At 41.0% G+C, this 21,081-nt stretch overlaps 1 protein-coding gene and 1 long non-coding RNA gene across 3 annotated transcripts in view; both read right to left on the bottom strand.

Annotated features, from left to right (window-relative positions):
* Positions 1-10,723: 10,723 nt before the first annotated feature.
* The window catches only part of LOC310739568 (SH2 domain-containing protein 4A), a 33,297-nt gene continuing 22,939 nt past the window's right edge, over positions 10,724-21,081 (bottom strand). For both annotated transcript variants that reach the window (XM_083565560.1, XM_083565561.1), the window contains 2 exons: positions 20,513-20,717; positions 10,724-11,711 (listed from right to left, as the gene is read on the bottom strand). In XM_083565560.1, coding sequence (XP_083421686.1) covers positions 11,497-11,711; positions 20,513-20,717 — 420 coding nt within the window. In that variant the 3' untranslated portion in view covers positions 10,724-11,496. The remainder of the gene's footprint in view (positions 11,712-20,512; positions 20,718-21,081) is intronic.
* LOC310739569 lies at positions 18,846-20,505 on the bottom strand. Its single transcript, XR_014537423.1, has 2 exons — positions 20,034-20,505; positions 18,846-19,934 (listed from the first exon to the last, which is right to left on the bottom strand). It is a non-coding gene; the product is annotated as an uncharacterized lncRNA (long non-coding RNA).

Below are 21,081 nucleotides of genomic sequence, written 5' to 3'. Positions count from 1 at the left end.
CAGGTCTTAGGGGCACCGGCGTGTCGCAGATCCAATTACCGGCCCCCACACTGAGGCCTTTGTGCGTGCGTCCTCGCTGATAAATGGAGCCGTGAGTCAGGTCTCTGGCCAGAACGAGTCGTGCTCTATACCATCCCTGCTGCACAGCCCCCTATAGCACTATAATATACGGCACAACACTATCTAGATGTAGCACTCTGGGGTGCACGCCGAGTGAAGAGTGATTTTTAGGAGAACTTTCTAAGGAGGTACCTCAGAGGATGTCGGCCTAGAAACTGAGGCCTCTATCCAAGCATAACTTGCTTACTAATTTAAAAAAAAAAAGCACAGCATGTGGACTGATGCATTAAGGGCCGACGTAAGTGCCTCTGATTTACCAATCCAAATGGTTTGTTTACGGGTTTCTGTGATTTTCCGGCTGTGTGAAAATTATATTCCTCACTGAAGTGAAAAGAGGGGATGCCTCCATGTGACACAATTATGGCAGTAATTAATATGTAGCCATCAGTACTGCTTTATCTTGGACAATCTATCTGGCTATAGATCCGGAGCCTATCCCAGGAACACTGGCACAAGGTGGGAATACACCTTGGATAGCATCAAACATGCCTATTCAAACAATCTTTCACACCTGGGGCAATTTAGAGTTGCCAATCCAGTTTTTTCAGAGGTCGGAAGAAACTGGAGAACCACAGAGAAAATGCAAAACTCCACACAGATAGTAACCTGAGCTCAAGATCAAAAACTAGAACAACCCTCTGTACTACTCTGCCACCATTTTCGCAGTTGTTGACAGTTGTTGAAAATCAAAAACATTTTCATATCTAATAAAAATATAAGCATTTTGAAATGTGGACACTACAACCATAAAGCTTCCCAAAAACAACTACATGTATTTTCTTTATAGCTGTAAGTTTGTTTTATTTTAGCTCATCAACATTTCTATGTTAATAAGCATGGCGACAATCCAGTGTTTAATTCACTTGTGTTCTTGTGTTCAAGCGCCTGCTCTGGATATAGCAAATGATCCAAATGAAGACTTCCTGATTTCGTCACTCTCACCTGCCATACTTTTGCCAAATTTGTCATTTGTGTTTTCTCCTTTCACTATTAAAACATACAATGAAGCTCGAACATTAACACTGTTTAAAACACTAAATATTCACCTTCTGTTGTGGTCAGTGCTGTTGTGATGCGTGGCATATATTTAAACGCTGTATCGTGGACCACAATTTGACCCGCCACACAATAATGGAGCATATCGTGGGGCGATGTCTCTCCTTCTGTTTTTACAGATTGTAAAGCCGAGGATGGTTGTGTCAGCTAGGCATGACACACACTTGTTCCCTGTGTGAGCCCATTGACTCAGAAAGCCCTTTGTCCTTGGCTCTCCTTGATAAGCGCCTCTTCCCTCCCTTGCTCCATGTCTCCTACCCACAACTCTGACTTGCTGGTGGCATCTCTTAGCAACGGTGCCCTTGGTCCCAGTGGCGACGCCAGTCCCTGAGTGCCACCACCAGCTCCCACTGAGCCCCATCACTTGGCAACAGGACTGAGCCTCATACACCAGAGGCCTCTTGTCGCTTGGCAACTACGTATACTGTGGTAATCGTAGCCCACAGTGCATGCTGCTGTGGAAGGTGGTGTGGCTGCAGGTAGTAACTCCACCCAGCCATCAGAGAAATGCTCCTTTTTTATTCAAGAAATGGATTCTCTCACAATTCTAAGCAAGACCCAGTAAAAAAGAGAAGTCCAATCTCATTTCACCTGCATTTACATCTCTTGAGTCTTGCGTCTCCAGTATCATCCCTGGAGACCTCAAGAGGTCAGGCTTTTTTTCACATGCATTTACACATCTAGAGGCCCAACAATCTCAGCATACACTTTTATCATGGAAGGCACACCTGTGTGTGTATATATATCTAAAGAATCTATCTTCTTCCTAAAATCTGCTCCATGTTTTCTGGGTTTTATCCACAAACTTGAATAAGCATTTCTCTAGCCACCTACCAACATTGGTTTCTCTCCACCTCTATTCTGACTGTCCCACTCTTCCTACATACGTCCTAGACCTACATCTTGAGTCCAGTCATTCTTGATCTCCAACACCACCTCGAGAAGCCCGGTGCCACTCCACCCCCACCTCTGGAGGCCAGAATCTCTCCACCTCCAACCATGTCAGACGTCATCTTCCACGCATGGCTCCACTAACCCCCATAGCAATCTGTTTCCTAGCAACGTTGACTGCGTTCTCCCCGGGAGAGATCCGGAAGTCCACATTCTCACATGGCGGTGTTCTTGGAGTGCATGTCAATGCCTCCTTCTCCCCTACCCCTCCTTTCCTCCCTCTCTCTCTCTCTCTCTCTCTCTCTCTCTCTCTCTCTCTCTCTCTCTCTCTCTCTCTATCTCTCTCCACTTGATCTCTCACTTTCCGGTTTCCTTCAACAGTCTCCCACGCAAGGATTTGGAAGAGCTCTCACACGCAGAGCCTGAGCGGAAAATAACAAGGCCACAAAAATCTTCCACTTTAGCAGAGTCGTCCTTCTTGCGTGGTTGAGCAGGTCTCTCTCTCTCTCTCTCTCTCTCTCTCTCTCTCTCTCTCTCTCTCTCTCTCTCTCTCGCTCACTACGTTATGAAGGGCAGCCTAATGACCTCCTACCATTTGGCCTTGTCCAGTGAAAATCCATAAATCCATGTGCTCTGGACCGTACTCTAATCCAAGATTGTCTTAAAAATGTTGTCCACTTTCTTTGCTTTTAAATACCGCAAGAATCGCAAGTTCGTTTTCCTCCCTTTCACCCTTCAGCTCTAAAGCTAACAGTACTTCTCACAAACTCGGCCTCAGTGTCATAGTTTTACCTTCCTCCAAAGGTGAGATTGTCATGTACGGAATTGCTGTGCTTCCCACTGACCCAGTCTGACCTTACTGAGCACTGGAATATCTGCTGCTCTTATCACTTTAATGGGCTTAAACTCAGTTGGAGAACTTTGACAATTAGTGTAAACAAACCCAAACTGCTGCTGCCTCTGGAGTGTTGGCTAGCTCATTAAGGCTCATATGGCACTTCGCTCCATTTTGGTGAGTGTGAAAGTCCCCCCAGCCCTCCCTGCTCCTCCACTCTTTTCCGAGCTGTGTAACAGCGTCAGTGAGAAGCTCGAGCCCACCTTGGGCACATGTGAGAAGCTCGGTGAAATCCTAATCCCTTGAGCAGGGTGAAGCGCAGGCCCGGCTTGCCTGACCCCTCTGGTTACCATGGATACAGCACACTATAAATAAAACAGAGGGCTTTTTTTAAGCAGTTTGGCAGGGCTCGGCGGCCTGCTCACTGGTGGGGTTTATTTTCTCCCACCCAACTCCCCCCTTTCTATTTCTCTCTCTCTCTCTCTCTCTCTCTCTCTCTCTCTCTCTCTCTCTCTCTCTCTCTGTGAGTGAGTCTCTCTCTCCCTCTCTCTCTCTCTCTCTCTCTCTCTCTGTCTTTCTCTCTTTCTCTCTCTCTCTCTCTCTCTCTCTCTCTCTCTCTCTCTCTATATATATATATATATATATATATATATATATATATATATATATATATATATATATATATATATATATATATAATGTTAAATTCCCTTTAGTCTATTAGCTGTTTCTGGGCTAAAGAATTTTGCTTTTTGTAATTGACCAAAAAAAATCTTGACCAGTAATTATTGAAAGTATAAGGAGGAAAAGTGAAAAAAGGGGCCGCGAACAAAGAGCAGGTTTTTTTGATTGGCCCTCGCTCACAGAGGAAGCCAAGTTGTTTTGTGGACGCTGTTTTCGGGAGCGTTTAAATCTGTCGAGTGTAAACAGACGGAGCTGTCCTAACCGAGGCCCGTTAAAGAAAGGAGGAAAAAAAAACGGCAGGCCCATTTTCTTCAAAGTGGCGGCGGAGAGGCGTTGAGAGAGGAGGGAGGCTGCGTGTTTGTGCACTGAATCAGGGCTGTGCTGCAGATTTTTGTCTGGCGAGGCGAATCTCTGGAGGCTAGAAAATAATTTGGTCACGGCTGTGGGAGGTTGCTGGGGTGGTGGTGGTGGTGGTGGGGGGGGGGGGGGGTTGGTGGAGGAGGCAGGGTTTCAGGCGTCTCACGGCGGTGAGAACACGCTTGACACTTCATTCCTTTCCAGTTAATGCGGCGCGGACTGAGGGCAGTTAACCCTCCACCTTCCTGGGAGCCTGAGAGTCAGGGCTTGGTATTTTTGCCCAGCCTTTTTAGGGGACCAGGTAACTTTTGCACTTCTGTGATATACAAAGACTTAGTGAAGAGACTGAGAAACACACAGGCCTAGACAAGAAGTTTGTTACTGTGGACACCTCTGCAGGTCTTTAAAATTATAGTATGAAGCAGATGTTTGAATGAATAAATCTAATGGTTTCAAGGTTACATTGGATTAGGTGTCTGTTTGTACTTATTTACTATTAGTAGTAATAAAAAAATAAAAAATAAAAAAGTAAAAAGTGAACTTTATACTATGGCAACTGGTCTCGTCTGGGCAAGTCTAGTCGAAACATGATTAATGGTTTGTTTAGGGCTTTTGAACTACTTGTCTTGACCGTGCACCAATCATGTGAGTCTTTCTTCCAAAGATCAAGCAGAAAGTCAGTGTCCATTGACCATGTCCAAGCAGCGTGACCACTTATGTTTTGCCTCTCATGTGACTCGGCCGAGATGGAGCCTGTGGCGAGAACAAAGGCACAATGGCTTGCTCTACTTTCCCAACCTAACCACAACACTCCTGCTGCAGGTGGACACTCTGGCACGCATAGCAGCCGTCAACCCAGATTTTTGGTGTGTGGATCCGTGAAGACGCACTTGTGTGTGCGTGTCTGTGTGTATTTGGCTGGCGAACAGGGAGTTAATGCGGCAGGTCTATGGCAGCAATCCTGCCCCTCAGCCAGATTAATCATGCAGGAGAGACGCAGCAGGCCTCGTTCTCTCCGCCTGGGGGCCGAGCCGGGCCCGCAAGCTTCCCCTATCACATGGCCCAGGCCTTCTCTTTTTCTCTTTCCTCTATCCAGGGAGGAGAATAAGAGCAGCAGCCCCCAGTACGCCAGGCATTTCTTTCTTTCCTCTCTTCCCCTATTTCTCCTGTTCTTTTTTTCCTCCTTCTGTGGGCGTCAGGAGATAGAGGCAGGCGCAGAAAAACAGAGGCGTCCGTCTCCCTTGCGTGCCGAAAACAACAACAGCCCCCTTTTATCTCTCAACGGACGGCACGGTCGGTGATGGCCAGGCTGAGAGGAGGAGGAGGAGTGGGGGGGATAAAGGGGGCTGCCAACGGCCTCCCGTACTCTTCTGGAAACAGCTCGCCAACGTCTCCGTGCGTCAGAGAACAGCCGCTGTCATTGTTGCTCTCCCAAGCACGGGACTCAAATCCAACTCTCATTCAAGCGTGCATGTGTGTATGTGTGCGAGTGTGTGTGTGTGTGTGTGTGTGTGTGTGTGTGTGTGTGTGTGTGTGTGTGTGTGTGTGTGTGTGTGTGTGTGTGAATACTTGTGAGTGTGGAATGACGGTAAACTGAAGGATGGTTCAGTTGTCTCATTTTACTTTAGTCTGCTAAACCTTATGAATTTCACAGCAGTGTACGTACACTAGTACAAGCTGGTTCATACCCGGTATCAATCAGTCCTTTTGCATAAACAATACACAGATGACTAATTACAGAGGAATAATCAGATAAACAAGCTTAATCATGGACAACAAGAGGTAATGCTAATGATGTTGAGATCAGTTCCAATTAGCATTACTAATCTAAACATTGAAAATAATCGCACTATAAACATCTTACATCATATGTTCACATTTTTAATAAGACTAGCACTAAATATGTGTGCTTAGGAAGACCCTTCAAGTGGGAGTATTGATATATTTATACATAATAGAAATACTATTTCAGTCTGGCTATGACCAAAATTAAAAAAGGAAGAACACTGCGCTTGAAGATTTTATCGTAGTTATAGTACAGGAGAATCATAGACATTTTGACAGCCAATATCTGGTTATAAACAGAATTGATAAGCAATATACGTATTTTATTGTATTACTTCAGGTAACTATCCAACAACTTGATCAATGCCACAGCATTTACATGGTGAGCAAATCACTCTCAGCTAGCATGATTTAAGACATTAGCCAGTTTTACTACCACATTTTTAAAATGGCTCCTTATCAACATTACAGAAAAAACCCATATAAGGCTAAATAGTCAATAAATGTTTCACTTATTTTGGTTTAAAATATGTTATATATATTTTCAAAATTTAAACCTTAAACTATATTCTTTGGTGAGAAAGGTATTTTTTTGTCAGTCAGTCAGAATCAGAAATAGTGACATCCGATTGTTTTTTCCACACCACCAAAAGCCAGGATATATAGCAGTATATAGTCTATAATTTGTATATCTGTATAGGTTGTATCTGTTAATCAGAAGCTATTTAACAGAATTAAAAAAAATATGTCGTGGAACCTTTGAAAATCCTTTTGCAATCATTCAGCCTTGACTGAGAGCAAAACAATGTATAGTGTAATAAGTCACTTCAGTGGTCCGACAAGATACCTTTTGTCTTTATTAAAGACGTAAAGATTTGAAGAATGTGTCCCAAATTGTAAAACATAAAGAGACAAAAGCTAAAGGGGTTTTTGCCTTTCGACTTAGCAAAAATGTTTAAAATGCCACATATTAATGACCTCAACAATCATAGAACGCATTTTATTTCAGTTCTTTTAGTGTCTAATTGCTCTTCTCTTTCGTGGAAGTATGCTGAAACGTAGGCTCAAGCATGTATGTCCTCTATACTGCTATTCAATTGTAAATAAATAAAAAAACAAGTTTAAGTAGCTATGTTTGTTGTTTAGGAAATAGGATGTTCATCGAATTGAATAAACTTGAACAAAGTACACCAATTTTCAACAAGAGAACATAAAGATGTAGAGAAATAGCCAGCACTGCCATTACAAACCAAAACTTAATACAAGTTTTATCAAACTGAAAATGTCTGACATTCCAATGCAACCTCACTGTCTTATTTGTCAAAAAAAAAAAAAATTTTACTTGTCAGTCTATTAATGTTGACTACTGAAATGAATTATAATCATTTTATTGGTTATGATCATTTCCTGTAAATGATAATGGCACCTTAAAGACACATTAACAACCCAAGAAGTTATGTAACCAGTTAATTGATGCTAATCACATGCTTTTCTAAGCAGGGAAAAGACTAAAACCTTTGGACTTAAATAATAGGACTTTTAATTACTTGTGGTTTAATTTTTGTTGTCTCAAAGAAGAGGTGATATCATTAAGTGTCCTGCCCTTTCCCACTCCCACTCATAAGCAAAACTTTCATAGAGAAAATATGGGGCAATCTAATATCTGCCCTAATGGATGCATTTTTGTAGTCCCCATTTCAGGCCACAAAAAAAAGGAGTGACTTGAAAAAAGGTTTGAATGGAAAAGTTACTTGCACAGGTAAAAAGTAAATAAAAATTATTTATTTATTTTTACTTCATGCAAAAGAGCTAATTAGTATTTATTGTGAATGATGACTTTAGAGTTGATTTAGTGTTGAATTAGTGTTGAATGGCTGAGTCGCTTTACATGGTTGGCACTGTGGTAGGTGGCAAGTTGAGATAGTAGATCAATGTTATTTTACTTGAATTAGATTTTTTTTACTTTGATTGTAATGTTCTTGTGAAGTGTGTTATAAGCAAACATTTACATATGATCATCAGTACCTCCGAAGTATTGTTAAGGCTGCCAATGTAACTGATTATCTTGACTACAATATCTCCCTTTTTTTTTTCTTTTTTTTTTTTTTTTTTCTATTCATGCATTTTTGAGTACAGCAAGCAGGGGGCAACCAAGAGGATGGATAACTTTGGACAGGTAAATATTTGTTAATAGGTTTAGTAACCCCTAACACAATATTTAGGAAATATTTAAAAGAGAAAAAATTACACTAAGCAAATTTGGTGGGACAAACAATGCACACAAATGCAGAGTTTTTCATTAATATGGATATAAAAGTGAATAACAAATTACTTCCACACACCCCTGAGCAAAATCACACATACACTCACTTCTTACACACACACACACACACACACACACACACACACACACACACACACACACACACACACACACACACACACACACACACTTGTCATACTATCCTTGTAAGAACCTTCCTATAATTGTTAACGGAAATAATTAATGCTATGCCTAAAATTAATTCCAACCATAACCTCAACCTCAGCAAACAAAAGAAAATCTTTTTAGTCTTGTTTGTTTTTCTGTCTATCTTTTTTTTATTTTTCTAATTTTTCTCTTTAAAGACCAGGCCCACACTGTCAAAACTGTCAGATGTTACTACCTGGGATGTTTGCACCCCTCTATGATATAAAAACATGCCCACACACTCACCAAAAATTTACCAGTCCAGTATTAAAAGAAAAAAAATAAACACCTCAGATGCCTTTGAGGATTCTGATCATTTTTATTGCTGAACTGTGAACATTGCTCACAGAGACAATATCTAACACTCATCCTCACATAAAATCACTCAAGTCATCAATCCATACAGAAGAAACAATAAACAACAACCCTCTCAATGGTGCAAAATGTAACACAGAAGAAACAAACACAAGTGCAATCGAATATTATACTCCCACAGTAAACTAGTAATGGTGGGGGAACATTTCAAAGATGGCTGACATCTGAATGGCGAATAATTTGATTATAAAAGCTAAAAGAAAAAGGAGCTTGGCTTGCCGTATGTAGGTTGAAGATAGGTTTGTATACAAATACAGGAATGGCATCAAACAAAAGAAAATCAGGCTTAAAACATTACAGCTCTTTATGTTAAACTATAGGGGAAAAATGGATGTCATTGGTATAATATAATGAAAGGATTTTCAAAACATCTGAAGATCCTTCATGGTATACAGTACCACAGTGTGAATAATAATAATAATAATAATAATAATAATAATAATAATAATAATAATAATAATAATGATAATAATAATAATATTAAAAACAATTAACACCACTATAGTGGTTCAAATTGGGCATCAGCTAGCACACCCAGTGATTGTAAGTTTTCATTTACTAGCATTTACCATTCATGCTGTAAACCCATGGACTACCAAAATGCTGGTTGCCAAGTTGCAACTTTGCAGCCAGTTGCAAAGTTGCAAAGTTCCAGTGGTCCTACTAGTGACCTGCTATGCTGATATACTGTAATTACACTGCATATACAGTGGAAGCCTGGGATCATTGTACCACAGCACAATGTATCATCCAGTTTTGCTGAAGATATTTCAGGAAACCCTGATAAATTAAACGTTAAAATGGGAGTAAAACTGCAAGAGTGTGCACTAATTGCTAGCATAGTTTTCTGATTCTGTACATGATAATTTTTTTTATTTTGCAAGGATGGTGAGAAATCACTGGTGTGACATGGAGTACAATTAAATCATCAGTTTTAACAATACAGTATCTTGCTTCCGATCTGGTTTTTCAAAGCTGGCAGCACTGAGCCCGGAACGATGTACACAGTGATATGATAAAATTAATTGCAATTGACTCAAAAGGCATACAGTACATATGTCAATTGATGCAAATGGAATTAAGATGTCAAGTTGTGGGTAAAGCACTTGTTACCATATACCGCACTACAGAAATCATGGTTACTATCATTGAACAAAAATGGAATAATGAAATAAAAATAAAAAACAAACAGAATAAACCAAAAAAAGATTCTGAGAGTAATGGACTTCTCCGCTAATAATGAACTTAATCCTGTTCATACTGTAATATACTGACTGTATGCTGATTTTACTTTGTTTTGATAATAATTTGACATTGATCATTTGCATTGTTACAATTGTGCAATTTATAATTTCAGGAAAATTGTTTAGTACATGTGATAGAAGATATCATGTGCTTGACATAATGTGTGAAGTATAAAGTCTCTAAATGAAAGCATAATTAAATAATTTAACTCAAAACAGTTTCTGCCAGCTCTTTGTTATTTCCTTTTTGAAATAAAATGCTAAAATATATATTTCTTGGATTTCATGGATTTTTGGTGCACCATGCCAGGAATTTCAATCTGCGATGTTTGAGCTTTATTTAAGGTACCATCATGACATGGCCCATCCTGATAAGTGCCCATTTCATTCAGAAATCCCAGAACAGCCTCAAGAACCTTTTAAGAACCTTTATTTAAAAGTGCAATCTGAGGCCAAAGCTCCCAGAAGTGCTTGATCAACCCTCTTAGCTGTGCCATAGAGCACTGTATGGTAGAGTCTCGTCAACGTTAATGAACATGGAGGCCGTGCTCAACTGCTACTGAGGCTCGGCTCTTCATGATCTGTCTGAGGGAGTCTATGCACACACACACACACACACACACACACACACAGGCACACACATGCACACACAGACACACGTGTCAAATGAGCAGCGCTGACTGTTGCAAAAATGACTTATTTTGCCGATGTGATGGAGCCTAAACTGAAAAAAAAATAGCTCTCGGTTCTGGTGAATCAGCACATGCACGGCATCTTGAAGGTACACTGTGTAACTGAGGAACAGTGATGCTGTGTGTTCCCACTTCATTTTCCATAGAGCTGAGGGGACATGCCATCCTCTCTCCAGGTTCAAGTTCAGGAGATTAATAACTAATAAGCCGGAAAAAGTGTCTAATCCCTACTTGGTTTATTGTTAGATAATGTAATCAATATTTCCTTGTCATGTAGGTTTACAGCTGGTAAGCATGTTGGTATAGAAGAACTCTAGAAACAACTTGGAAAAAAAAAAAACTTTTATACACTACAAAGCTGACGTAAATGACACAGCTTTTGCTGTGGCGTTCTGTCCAAAAAACCTGAAGTAATTGAAGTAATTTGTCAGTAATGACGGGAGAAAAAAGCATTTGGTAACGTAACGCGCTCAGAGACAGGAAACGTTGCCGCTTTTTGCTCAATAAACCCGTCAACACGCATCATCTCATTAGTCCCGCTAGCTGTTCCGTTTCAGAAAACGTGGAAAATCACAAACCAGCTCATGCAGAGAGGCTGCGTTTTCTTTCATCATAACACAGATTGCCAATTGCTTCAACTGTGGGGAAATGATCTTACTGGTGGAATTCCCCTTCAAAGTTGCACAATTTAAAAAAATATAATATAAAAAAAAATACACCAGTACAGATTTCTGGAAAAGAATGGAATATAGATTTGTCATTGAAAGGTCCCTAGGAATATAAATCAGTCTGTAACAAAAGTGTAAAAACTATACACTCTTTTCCCCCCTTTTTTTTTTTTTTGCTTTTTGTGCATCCCGAGAGCACAATTATACAAAACATTGCAATTCAAAAATTGCTAGAATTCCTCGTCCTGCCACCGTCGCATGTGCAATTAGAGCAGTGTTCCTGAGAGAGGCAGTCTGAGCATCCTGCGATCTCCGCTGATTACCTGAACGAGTTTGAGGGAAGATGCTGCAAATGGCTGGGTTTATTCGGGATGAGGGGTTTGTTGGATCTGGGTAAAGGTTGTGAGGAGGTGGAGTCAATGGAAACACTAAAGGTCTTCATCAGTTCGGCCACACGGCCACGCCCCACACGGTTATCCCCACCTACTCCAGATTCGGTGCGCTTGGAGGCGGACATCACATGGAAATCCTTTCCTATGAGACACAGACAGAGACAGAGAGGGAGAGAGAGAGAAAAAGGGAAAGAGAGAGAGAGAGAGGGAGAGAGAAATAAAAGGACGACACATGAGCTACAAATTCGCAGGGCCATTAGCAAAAGTGGGACATTTCCACTGATGCCGTCATGACATTTCTCATTATAGTTCAGTAACAAAGGCTGTGAATCTATTCTCGCACATTTCCTGTCTATCCTTGGTCTTCTTCCGCCCTCCGTTCACATCTCTCTCGTTTTTTTTTTTCCCCTCCCTCCCTGTCCCTGGCTCTCTCTTCCAGGGCTGCAGACTGCCAGACCGGAGGTCGTTGGCAGAGGAAGTAGAGCAGGGACGCAGCTGGGTATAGTTGGTGTGGATGTGTGTGTGTGTGTATGCGTGTGCGTGTGTGTAATTGAGGGACGGAGGGACGGGAGATGAGGAAAGGAGGGCCGCAGGGATGGCGGTGCAGAGCAGACAGACGCTGCTCAGACACCAGAAGGCTTGAGGAACCACATATTTTTAGCCACATCCCCGGGGGACACAGATGTGTAAGCCTGCTCTCTCTCTCTCTCTCTCTCTCTCTCTCTCTCTCTCTCTCTCACACACACACGCACAAACACACACACACAACACACACACAACACACACTTACCCCTTCTCGCGTTCACGCACAAACTCTGACACGCTTATTTTTTTTTCCATGCGAACTCTGTCTCTTCCAAACACAGCCAAGCACTGTCTCAGGCACACCCTGCCGAGAGAAGTGTCCCAATATTCCTCTTCGTGAGTCATGAGGCACGAGTGCAGGGGATGCCGGGACGCCTCATCTATTAAGCTGTTGGAGGACTACACTAGGTTGGCCCTGATAGGGTACAGGGGCTTTTTTCATGTGCTTCTTTACTCCAGTTGTTCCCATGTTGATAAAATAGCAGTGCTTAAAGCGTGGGGTAAAAGTTCATCAGGATTTTATAAACAGGACTTCAGTTTATTTTTTTAATAATTAATATCTATCCTCTCTCACAGCTGCTAGATCTTGACCTGAAAGCTTACAAGAAACTACAAGTACATACCAGTAGGTGGATTGATGATCAGAAATTGGACTCTGGTGTGACTCAGTGTGTAAGAGGTGTTGTGATGGACTCGTGTCTAATGCAGAGTGTATTCCTACATTACATTTATGACTCCCTTATCCAGAGCAATTTACAATTATTTCATTTATATAACTTGAGCAGATGAGGGCTAAGGGCCATGCCCAAGGGCCCATCAGTGGCAGGTTGGTGGTACTGGGATTTTGAATTTCCAATCAGATGTCCAAAACTTTAACCACTGAGCTACCATTTCCCATATTCCTACCATGCCCTCAGTATTCCCAGGATATCCGCTCTGGTTCCACTACAATTATAGCCAAGTTAACGCATTTACAGAAGATGAATGTTTATTAAGTATACAATAGGTTCCAAAAGGGTTAGACTGCAACATTTCATCCATGTTCAAGATTTGGTGCTGCACTAAAAAAATAAAAATAATAAAAATGTTCAAATTTCCAGCCATTTCTAATTCTTTACCACAAAGTTAGAGGCACAAATTTGTATAGGATGTCTTTGGATTCCCTTCACTTGAACTAGAGTCACAAACCTATTTTAGCATGACAGTGGACATCGACTGGACTCCAGGCCTCCTTACTTCACCAACATTCGTACCTGACTTCACCCTTGTGACTGAATGAGCAAAAAGCCTAAACACTCCAAAATGTAGTGAAACATCTTCCCAGAAGAGTGGAGGTTATTTTAATAGCAAATAGGGACTTAATGTGGAATCGGCGGTTCAACAAGCACATACCAGTTTTACGGTCAAATGTCCACAAACTTTTGTCCATATAGTCCAAGTCCAAATGTTTTTTTTTTTTTAAGATTATGGTTTATGAGCAACATGTATACATTCAAGTATTATGCACTAAACATGCTATAGCTCAATTTTAAGACTGACATTTATTATTTCCTCTACACCCTGAGTCTATCGATGTTTTTTTTTTCAGTTTTTTTGCTTAGCAATTTCATTTTCATGAACATAATACCCCTTTAGGCGCATGGAACGACCCTGAAAGAATGCGCTTTGACGGTCCTGGCGTGTTTGTTGTTCCCTCGTTCTCTTCCTCTCCTCTCATTTTTTTTCCCCCTGTCGCCTTCCTCTCCCTCCTCCCCCTAGTTTCTGACCCGTGGTTCCTGTGTTAATGTCCTCTCGCCGCACTGCGTGGGCCTGCTCTGATTGTCTCTGTGTGTTGTGTGGTCTCCACGGAAACCCTGGACAGGCTCCAACGACCTCGGCGGACGAACCACACACACACACACACACACACACACACACACAGACACACACACACACACACAATCTCACGGCATCCAAAGCTGAAGCTGGCTGATCCACCACGTTCTCCACGCCCCACTAATAGCCTGTGCTGAGCTTCGCAAACACATCCCATATGTGTGCATGCGTTTGTGTGTTCAAACACGTTAGCGTCCTGTGTGCCACTCCCTCCTGTTAGCTGACACCAGCATAAAGAGCGGCACGCTACTTGCCCTGGCGTGGCGTTCTCCATCCTCCCATAACCACTGCGCTTCCTCCCACCCGGCACAACCTGATATGAGAGAAGCTGTGAAACCTGAGCCTGAGATCTGGGAGGCTTCACACACACACACACACACACATATGCACGTGCACACACACACACACACACACACACACACACACACACACACACACACACACACACACACACACACAAAAACATAAGTCTACTGTCTAAAGCATTCAATCAAAGCTCACACACACCTAATCACTACATGGCATGTTTAATAATCATTGTGTGTGTGCTATTGATTTAGCAATTGTCACCTGTCTATCCCAGTGTTTGGAGGCTACTAAACTGTCCCCCTTATCATGTCTGCTACACACTTACTAACATTTTAATTGCTAATATTTGGAATTATTTTCTGTTTTCTTACTTTTTTCCACAAAAAAAAAAAAAAAAACATACAAAATAGTGTTTGCAATTTAATTAAGCAAAAACAAGTAGAAATTTTTTTTTGTCTGTCTGAATTATATTCTTATTCCACCTTTAATCAGCATTTCATTTTTTATTTGTTGATTTATTACCACTCATCTAGATAGCATAAAAACATTTGAAATGGCATTGTGGCATCAGCTAATTTTTTAAAGATTGTGGAAGACACATCCATTTAATTTCTGATCCCTGTTAATGCATGTTCCTGAATTTGTGTTTTTTTTTTTTTGTTTTGTTTTGTTTTGTTTTTTTAAACAATCTGAAATTAGAATATTTGCTATGGAAAAACACTGACAAAGAAAAAAATAAACAGTGATAGACAAAGAACACAAATCATGTACTTGAGTTAAAGTAAAGATACAGAAGGTGAAATATTACTCCAGTGAAAGTGCTCCATTTAAACATTTCACACAAGTAAATGTACAAAAATATTTTCCCTTAAATGTACTTAAGAATCCAAAGTACTATGATTTATTATGGCTATAAAGTTCCTATTATATTTTTGTCACAAGACTTTTGCTTAATCAACTGAAAAGACTCTAATGTTACTCTCAGCACAACAATCTAATAATAGAATGATATTAATGAGTCAAATACTAATTGATATCTATTAAAATTATCATGAGCCCAAAACCTTCTTCTCAACTACTTAAAAAGAATTGTGTAATTAAGGCCACGGGTGTTGTGGCAAGTTAGTGGCGAGTCAGGAGTTTCATTCATCATTTATTCCTCTTCAAATGTTCTGCTTGCTGTTGAACTGACACTGAACTGTATATTGGGGATAAGTAGATACACCAATCATTAAAAAAGCAAAAAAATAAATAAATAAAATTCAAAACAAAGCACAAGCTATACACTGATTGGTGGATTGCTGCATGCTTGACCAGTCAAGTTTTTATCCACTCATAAATAAAAAGGAACGACTGATTTTGCAAAATGTAGTGAATTTTTGCAAAATGTGTAAAAAGTAAGATATTTCATTTTGAAATGTAGTGAAGTTAAAGTAAATGGCTCCCCAAATGAAAATACTTCCAGTACAGATACATGAAAATGCAACTTAATGAAGTAAATGTAATTCTCCTTATGTCCACCACTGCAAAATAATAGGTTAATAAGATAGTAAATGTGTTTGAATGAAATATAAATTAATTTTTATCAATAAATAGCGTCGGAAGGGTTCAAGCCCAGTATCGCCAAGCTGCAACTCTTAGGCCCTTGAGCAAGACCCTTATCCCTCCAGGGGTGCTTTGTATCATGGCTGCATACCCTGTGTTAACCACTAATACCCTTTAACCCCCGACCTTTTGATCAGTATCCCTGAGTTACTGCTTCACCCACTAGCATATAAAAATGGTACAGCAAGTACAGTTGTTGCCTCACACTATTCATCTTGTTCTCGAATCCTAATGGGTTTCCTCGTAGTTGTTAATAGTCCTCCCAGCTCCTAGTTGTTGGATTGGCTACAATAATTGCCCCGATGAGGGTGCAAGGTATGTATGGACTAATCCAGGGTATACACCATAAACCCGGGTACACCTAAACAGGAAGTGCTAACTGAAGATGAATGAATAAAGTCGTGAAGGAAACTTCCAAAATAGCCAGAATTTAGATACTGTTTAATGCTGGCAAATATGATGAAGAATACACCCTTGAATGTATAAATGTGCTCTTCAAAAAATGCAAAGAGTCTGTGTCTTCTTCTTCTTCATTCGGCTTCTCCCATTAGGGGTCGCCACAGCAGATCATCTGTCTCCATACCCCCAGTCCTCTACATCTGCCTCATTCAAACCAACTACGTGCATGTCTTCCCTCACCACATACATAAACCTCCTCCTTGGCCTTTCTCTTTTCATCCTTCCTGGTGGCTCCATCCTCAGCATTTTCCCACTGATATAACCTATGTTCCTCCTCTATACTTCTCTATCAACATTCTCAGAGCAAATAACCTCTTCTCTCAGCCTGGCTTTCACTACTCTTTCCCATACCTTCATGGTGTGACTGATCAACTTTATTCCCCTGTAGTTACTGCAGGTCTGCACATTTCCCTTATTTTTAAAGGTTGGTACCAGCACACTCCTTTTCCATTCCTCAGGCATCCTCTCATCTTCCAAATTCTTGTTGAACCCGGATAAAAACTCCACTGCAATCCTTCCTTAACAACCCCATGCTTCTACAGGTATGTCATCTGGTCCAACCGACTTTCCACTCTTCATCCTCTTATTCGCTGCTCTCACTTCCTCCTTACTAATCCTATCCACATCCTGCTTCCCCATCTCCACACCATCCAACCTTTTCTAGGTACACCTTCTACCACTTCATCTAACTCACTCCAGAATTTTTCCTTCTCCACCATCTTACAACCCACTTGTGGAGCATAAGCACTGATGACATTTATCATCACCCCTTCAACCTCCAGATTCAACTCACCATATTAGAAACTCTCTTCACCTCCACTACACTCTTACAGTACTGTTCCTTCAGGATCACCCCCACACCATTTCTCTTTCCATCCACACAGTTTAAATCCACCTCCAATGCTCCTGGTCTTATTCTCTTTCCACTTGGTCTCCTAAACACACAGCATATCTACCTTTCTCCTCTCCATCATATCAGCTACCTCTCTCCCTTTACCAGTCATAGTACCAACATTTGAAGTGCCCATCTAAACCTCCACTCTCCTCCACTTCTCCTGTCCCTGACGTCTCTGCAGACGTCTTCCTCCTCTCCTTCTCCTCCTTTGGCCAACAGTAGCCCAAGTTCCACCGGTACCCTGTAGGCTAACGATACCTGTGGCGGTCGTTGGTAACCCGGGCCGATCCGGTATGAACTTCTGATTCATTATCCGCATAATTGATTTGGCACATGTTTTATGCTGGATGCCCTTCCTAACACAACCCTCCCCATTTATCCGAGCTTGGGACCGGCACTAAGAGTGCACTGGTTTGTGCAACCCTAATGGCTGGGTTGCAAAGAGCCTGTGTAAAAAGACAAAAAAAGAGAGCGCTATCTCTTTAAATACCCCCACCCCAGAGGGAGGGGGGGGGGGGGTAGAAATGGGGCAGAGGGCAGAATTCCGGAGCGGCACGTCTTTGCGCTGAGCCAGGCCGCGGGGGGGTCACGGCTGCCAGGAGGAAAGAGAGAGAGAAAGAGAGAGAGAGTGAGAGTGTGTGTGTGTGTGTGTGTGTGTGTGTGTGTGTGTGTGTGTGTGTGTGTGTGTGTGTGTGTGTGTGTGAGTGTGTGTGTGTGTGTGAGGGGCTTTAAGCAGAGCCGAGGCTGGGGGCCCTGTCACTTATCAGCTACGGCCGAGCGTCGCCCAGGGCCAGAGTCGGGAAGCAGTACAGGAATGTGTGTCCTTCCCTCTGAAGGTGAAGAGAGGAGACGCAACTCGCACGCACTCACTCTCTCGCACACACACACACATGCGCTTTCACATACGCATGCATGCTCTCATAGAGATGGAGGCAGCAGCTGCGGGAGGCTGTTACGCTCGCACGCACACGTGCACCCACAGGAACGAACGCGCGGAAACACATACACACACACACACACACACACACACACACACATACACACACACACACACACTCTCTCTCACTCTCAGCCAAACTCTCAGTAAGTCGGCTTCACAGATCTCATGCATACTGAATATTCCCATATATACAAAGATTTTTAACACTCTTCTATACTTATTACTGGTGAATAGTGCTTCTGCTTTGTTTTTCTAACTCCAAAGCTAAAAGGCTGCTGTTGAACTGCTACACAACTTATGAAACACAATCATAACCCATAAGTATGTGATTCCAAAATGTCGACTGATGAAGTACAAGGGGCTTGTCTGCTCTACCTGGGCCAGGTGCAGGTAAATCCGTTGAAGCTGCAATTTACTAATATGTCCAGGAGGGGGCGTTTATATAAACATAGAAAAATTAATTGTAATGTATAATAACACACACTGGATGGTGCTGGTTCAGCTTTTGGAGAGGTCAAAAATTCACCTGCCGATTTATTTTTATTTTTTTGGGTAAAAAAAAAACAAAAAAAAAGAAAGAAAGAAAGAAAGAAAGAAAGAAAGAAAGAAAGAAAGAAAGAAAGAAAGAAAGAAAGAAAGAAAGAAAGAGTGTAGCGAGGCAATGTAGGAAACTAAGATACAAAAAGAGAAATACTAAAAACTAGCAAGTAACTAACCAAGAAAGAAAATGCAGACAGATTCTCTTCAACAATGTTAGACTTGTGAAAAGAAACCAGGCTTTCAGAAGCAGAAAAAAAAAAAACCTACAGTCTTGCTTTTACAGCCGTGGTCTGGGCAAGGTCATAAAGTCTGGGATGGTCTGTGTAAAATGAGACGAGGTTAGCCCAAAGAGAAAGACTGTAGTGCAGAGATAAATGTCAAATAAGTTGAAAAGCAATAGACAAACTGCCCAAACTAATGTATGCTAGCAAACTATACTGGGAAAAAGGCTATATTCGCAATACGACTGCATTGACTCGACTGGTGCATCCTGAGTTAAGTTAGGTGCACACTATGACACGATTAGTTTGTCTGAGACAAATTGAAAATATTCCTTAAAGATTAATATAATCTGAGGCTAAAATCTGTAGTCTCTTATCACTAGTTTTGACACTTTCACTGACAGCCGATTAATAGCCTTTGTAAAATTCTGGCAGTGATTTAAAACACTTTCCTGCAGCGTAACTTCTACTACGATGATGCCAAACCAAGAACCAATAAGAGAATTGATTCAAGAACCAATAAGAGAATTGATAAGCGATTAGCATGACTACTTCAAACTACCTCAGGGAAAATGTTGAAACGATTTAGGTGGACAGTATAAATTAGAGGGAAAAGGAGTGTTTGTATAATTTATATTATAAAGGCATGTCAGGAACAAAATGCTACAGATTGTTTTTGTTCGCTGCTAGCTACCATTAATTAAAGAATGCGGGTCTCAATGTGTAAAAGATTGATGACGTAAAACTTATTTTTCTTGAGTGAGTCAGTTTTTGACTGTCGTACAGTCTGACATTATGAAAACTGAGATCCTACAGTGTGGTACAGGGATCATGTACGTACAGTATGACTAGCAACAATCACAAAGGACAATTACAAATCATACAGTGTGTGCCTGGCATTTAAGGTGTTTCATGGCAGATGTTTTGACATCACCACTACATATTACTAAATGTTAGCTCTGTAGCTAGCTCCTAGCTAGCACAGAGTATTTTCCAACCATTAAACATTAGTAATACTGTCTAATGGAAATTGACCTAATGGGAACCATTTTGTTCAGATTGAGTCATTCAAAAACCCAAAATAATATGACTACAGATTGCAAAAGCAAACTGAAAGTAGTCATGGTGGCCATTTTGTTTTCATGAGGTAGCTTTATGCCATTACAGTCACATTATTGAAATAGTCAATCTTTGGGAAAGCTGTTATGAAGTGATGCTAGGTGATACTAGCTGGATAATGTTACTGTAGCAAAGGTATTCATTTTAGTCACTATCTAGCTTTATTGGTAAAAATGAGGGGGCGATTTATAAAATGTATACGCATAGAGATGTCTGATCCCTCCATCCATTGTGGTGTTATCTAGTATCAAGTGAATTTCACATTGCGTGTGTCTTTCTCTTTCTTTCTTTCTCTCATACACTTTCACAGTTTTACTCCAGTCCCATGAAGGGGAAATGTCCTCTGTTCCTCAAAGTTATTTAATTAAGTTCGAACAACAAATATTTGTCCTCACCTTTGTTACAACGAGACTCACTGGCTTCAACCGAGCCGAGCCTGCTTGTAATCGACAGCGGTGTGGTTTTCTGCTGTGTGTCCTTGGGTGCAAGGCTGTGCAGGACGCTGGCAGACATCAGGTGGGGTCTGTAGCAAATGGAGGGCAGAGAAAGTGCATCGTCCAAAGGGCCATCTGCGTCATCTTCCTCTTTGGTCTCTTCAACCTAAAAGGGGAGAGAAGAGCCAGCAATGAGTTTAGCCTGTCAGCTACAGTACAAAATGAAGAATTGAAGCAAAAATGAAAAAAAAAAAAGTTTGTAGAAAGCAGGGATTGAGTTGGTGTAATTGTATTAGAAGGGTTAAACCCTTACTGTCTTTCAAAGCTAAAAAAAAAACTGAATTTGTTTCAAGAATTTATTGTTGTTAATAAATGTCTATCTAATGGATTACTGTTTTTTTTGTGGAATCAAGTGCAACAGCACCACCAGTGGTCATAAGTAGAATTGTCTGTCTGTCTATATCTATCTATCTATCTATCTATCTATCTATCTATCTATCTATCTATCTATCTATCTATCTATCTATCTA

Source organism: Silurus aristotelis (assembly GCF_946808225.1).
Source record: "Silurus aristotelis genome assembly, chromosome: 16".
Lineage (NCBI taxonomy): Eukaryota > Metazoa > Chordata > Actinopteri > Siluriformes > Siluridae > Silurus > Silurus aristotelis.
Note: the sequence above shows the minus strand (reverse complement) of the source record. Positions and strands in the feature narration are given on the sequence as shown.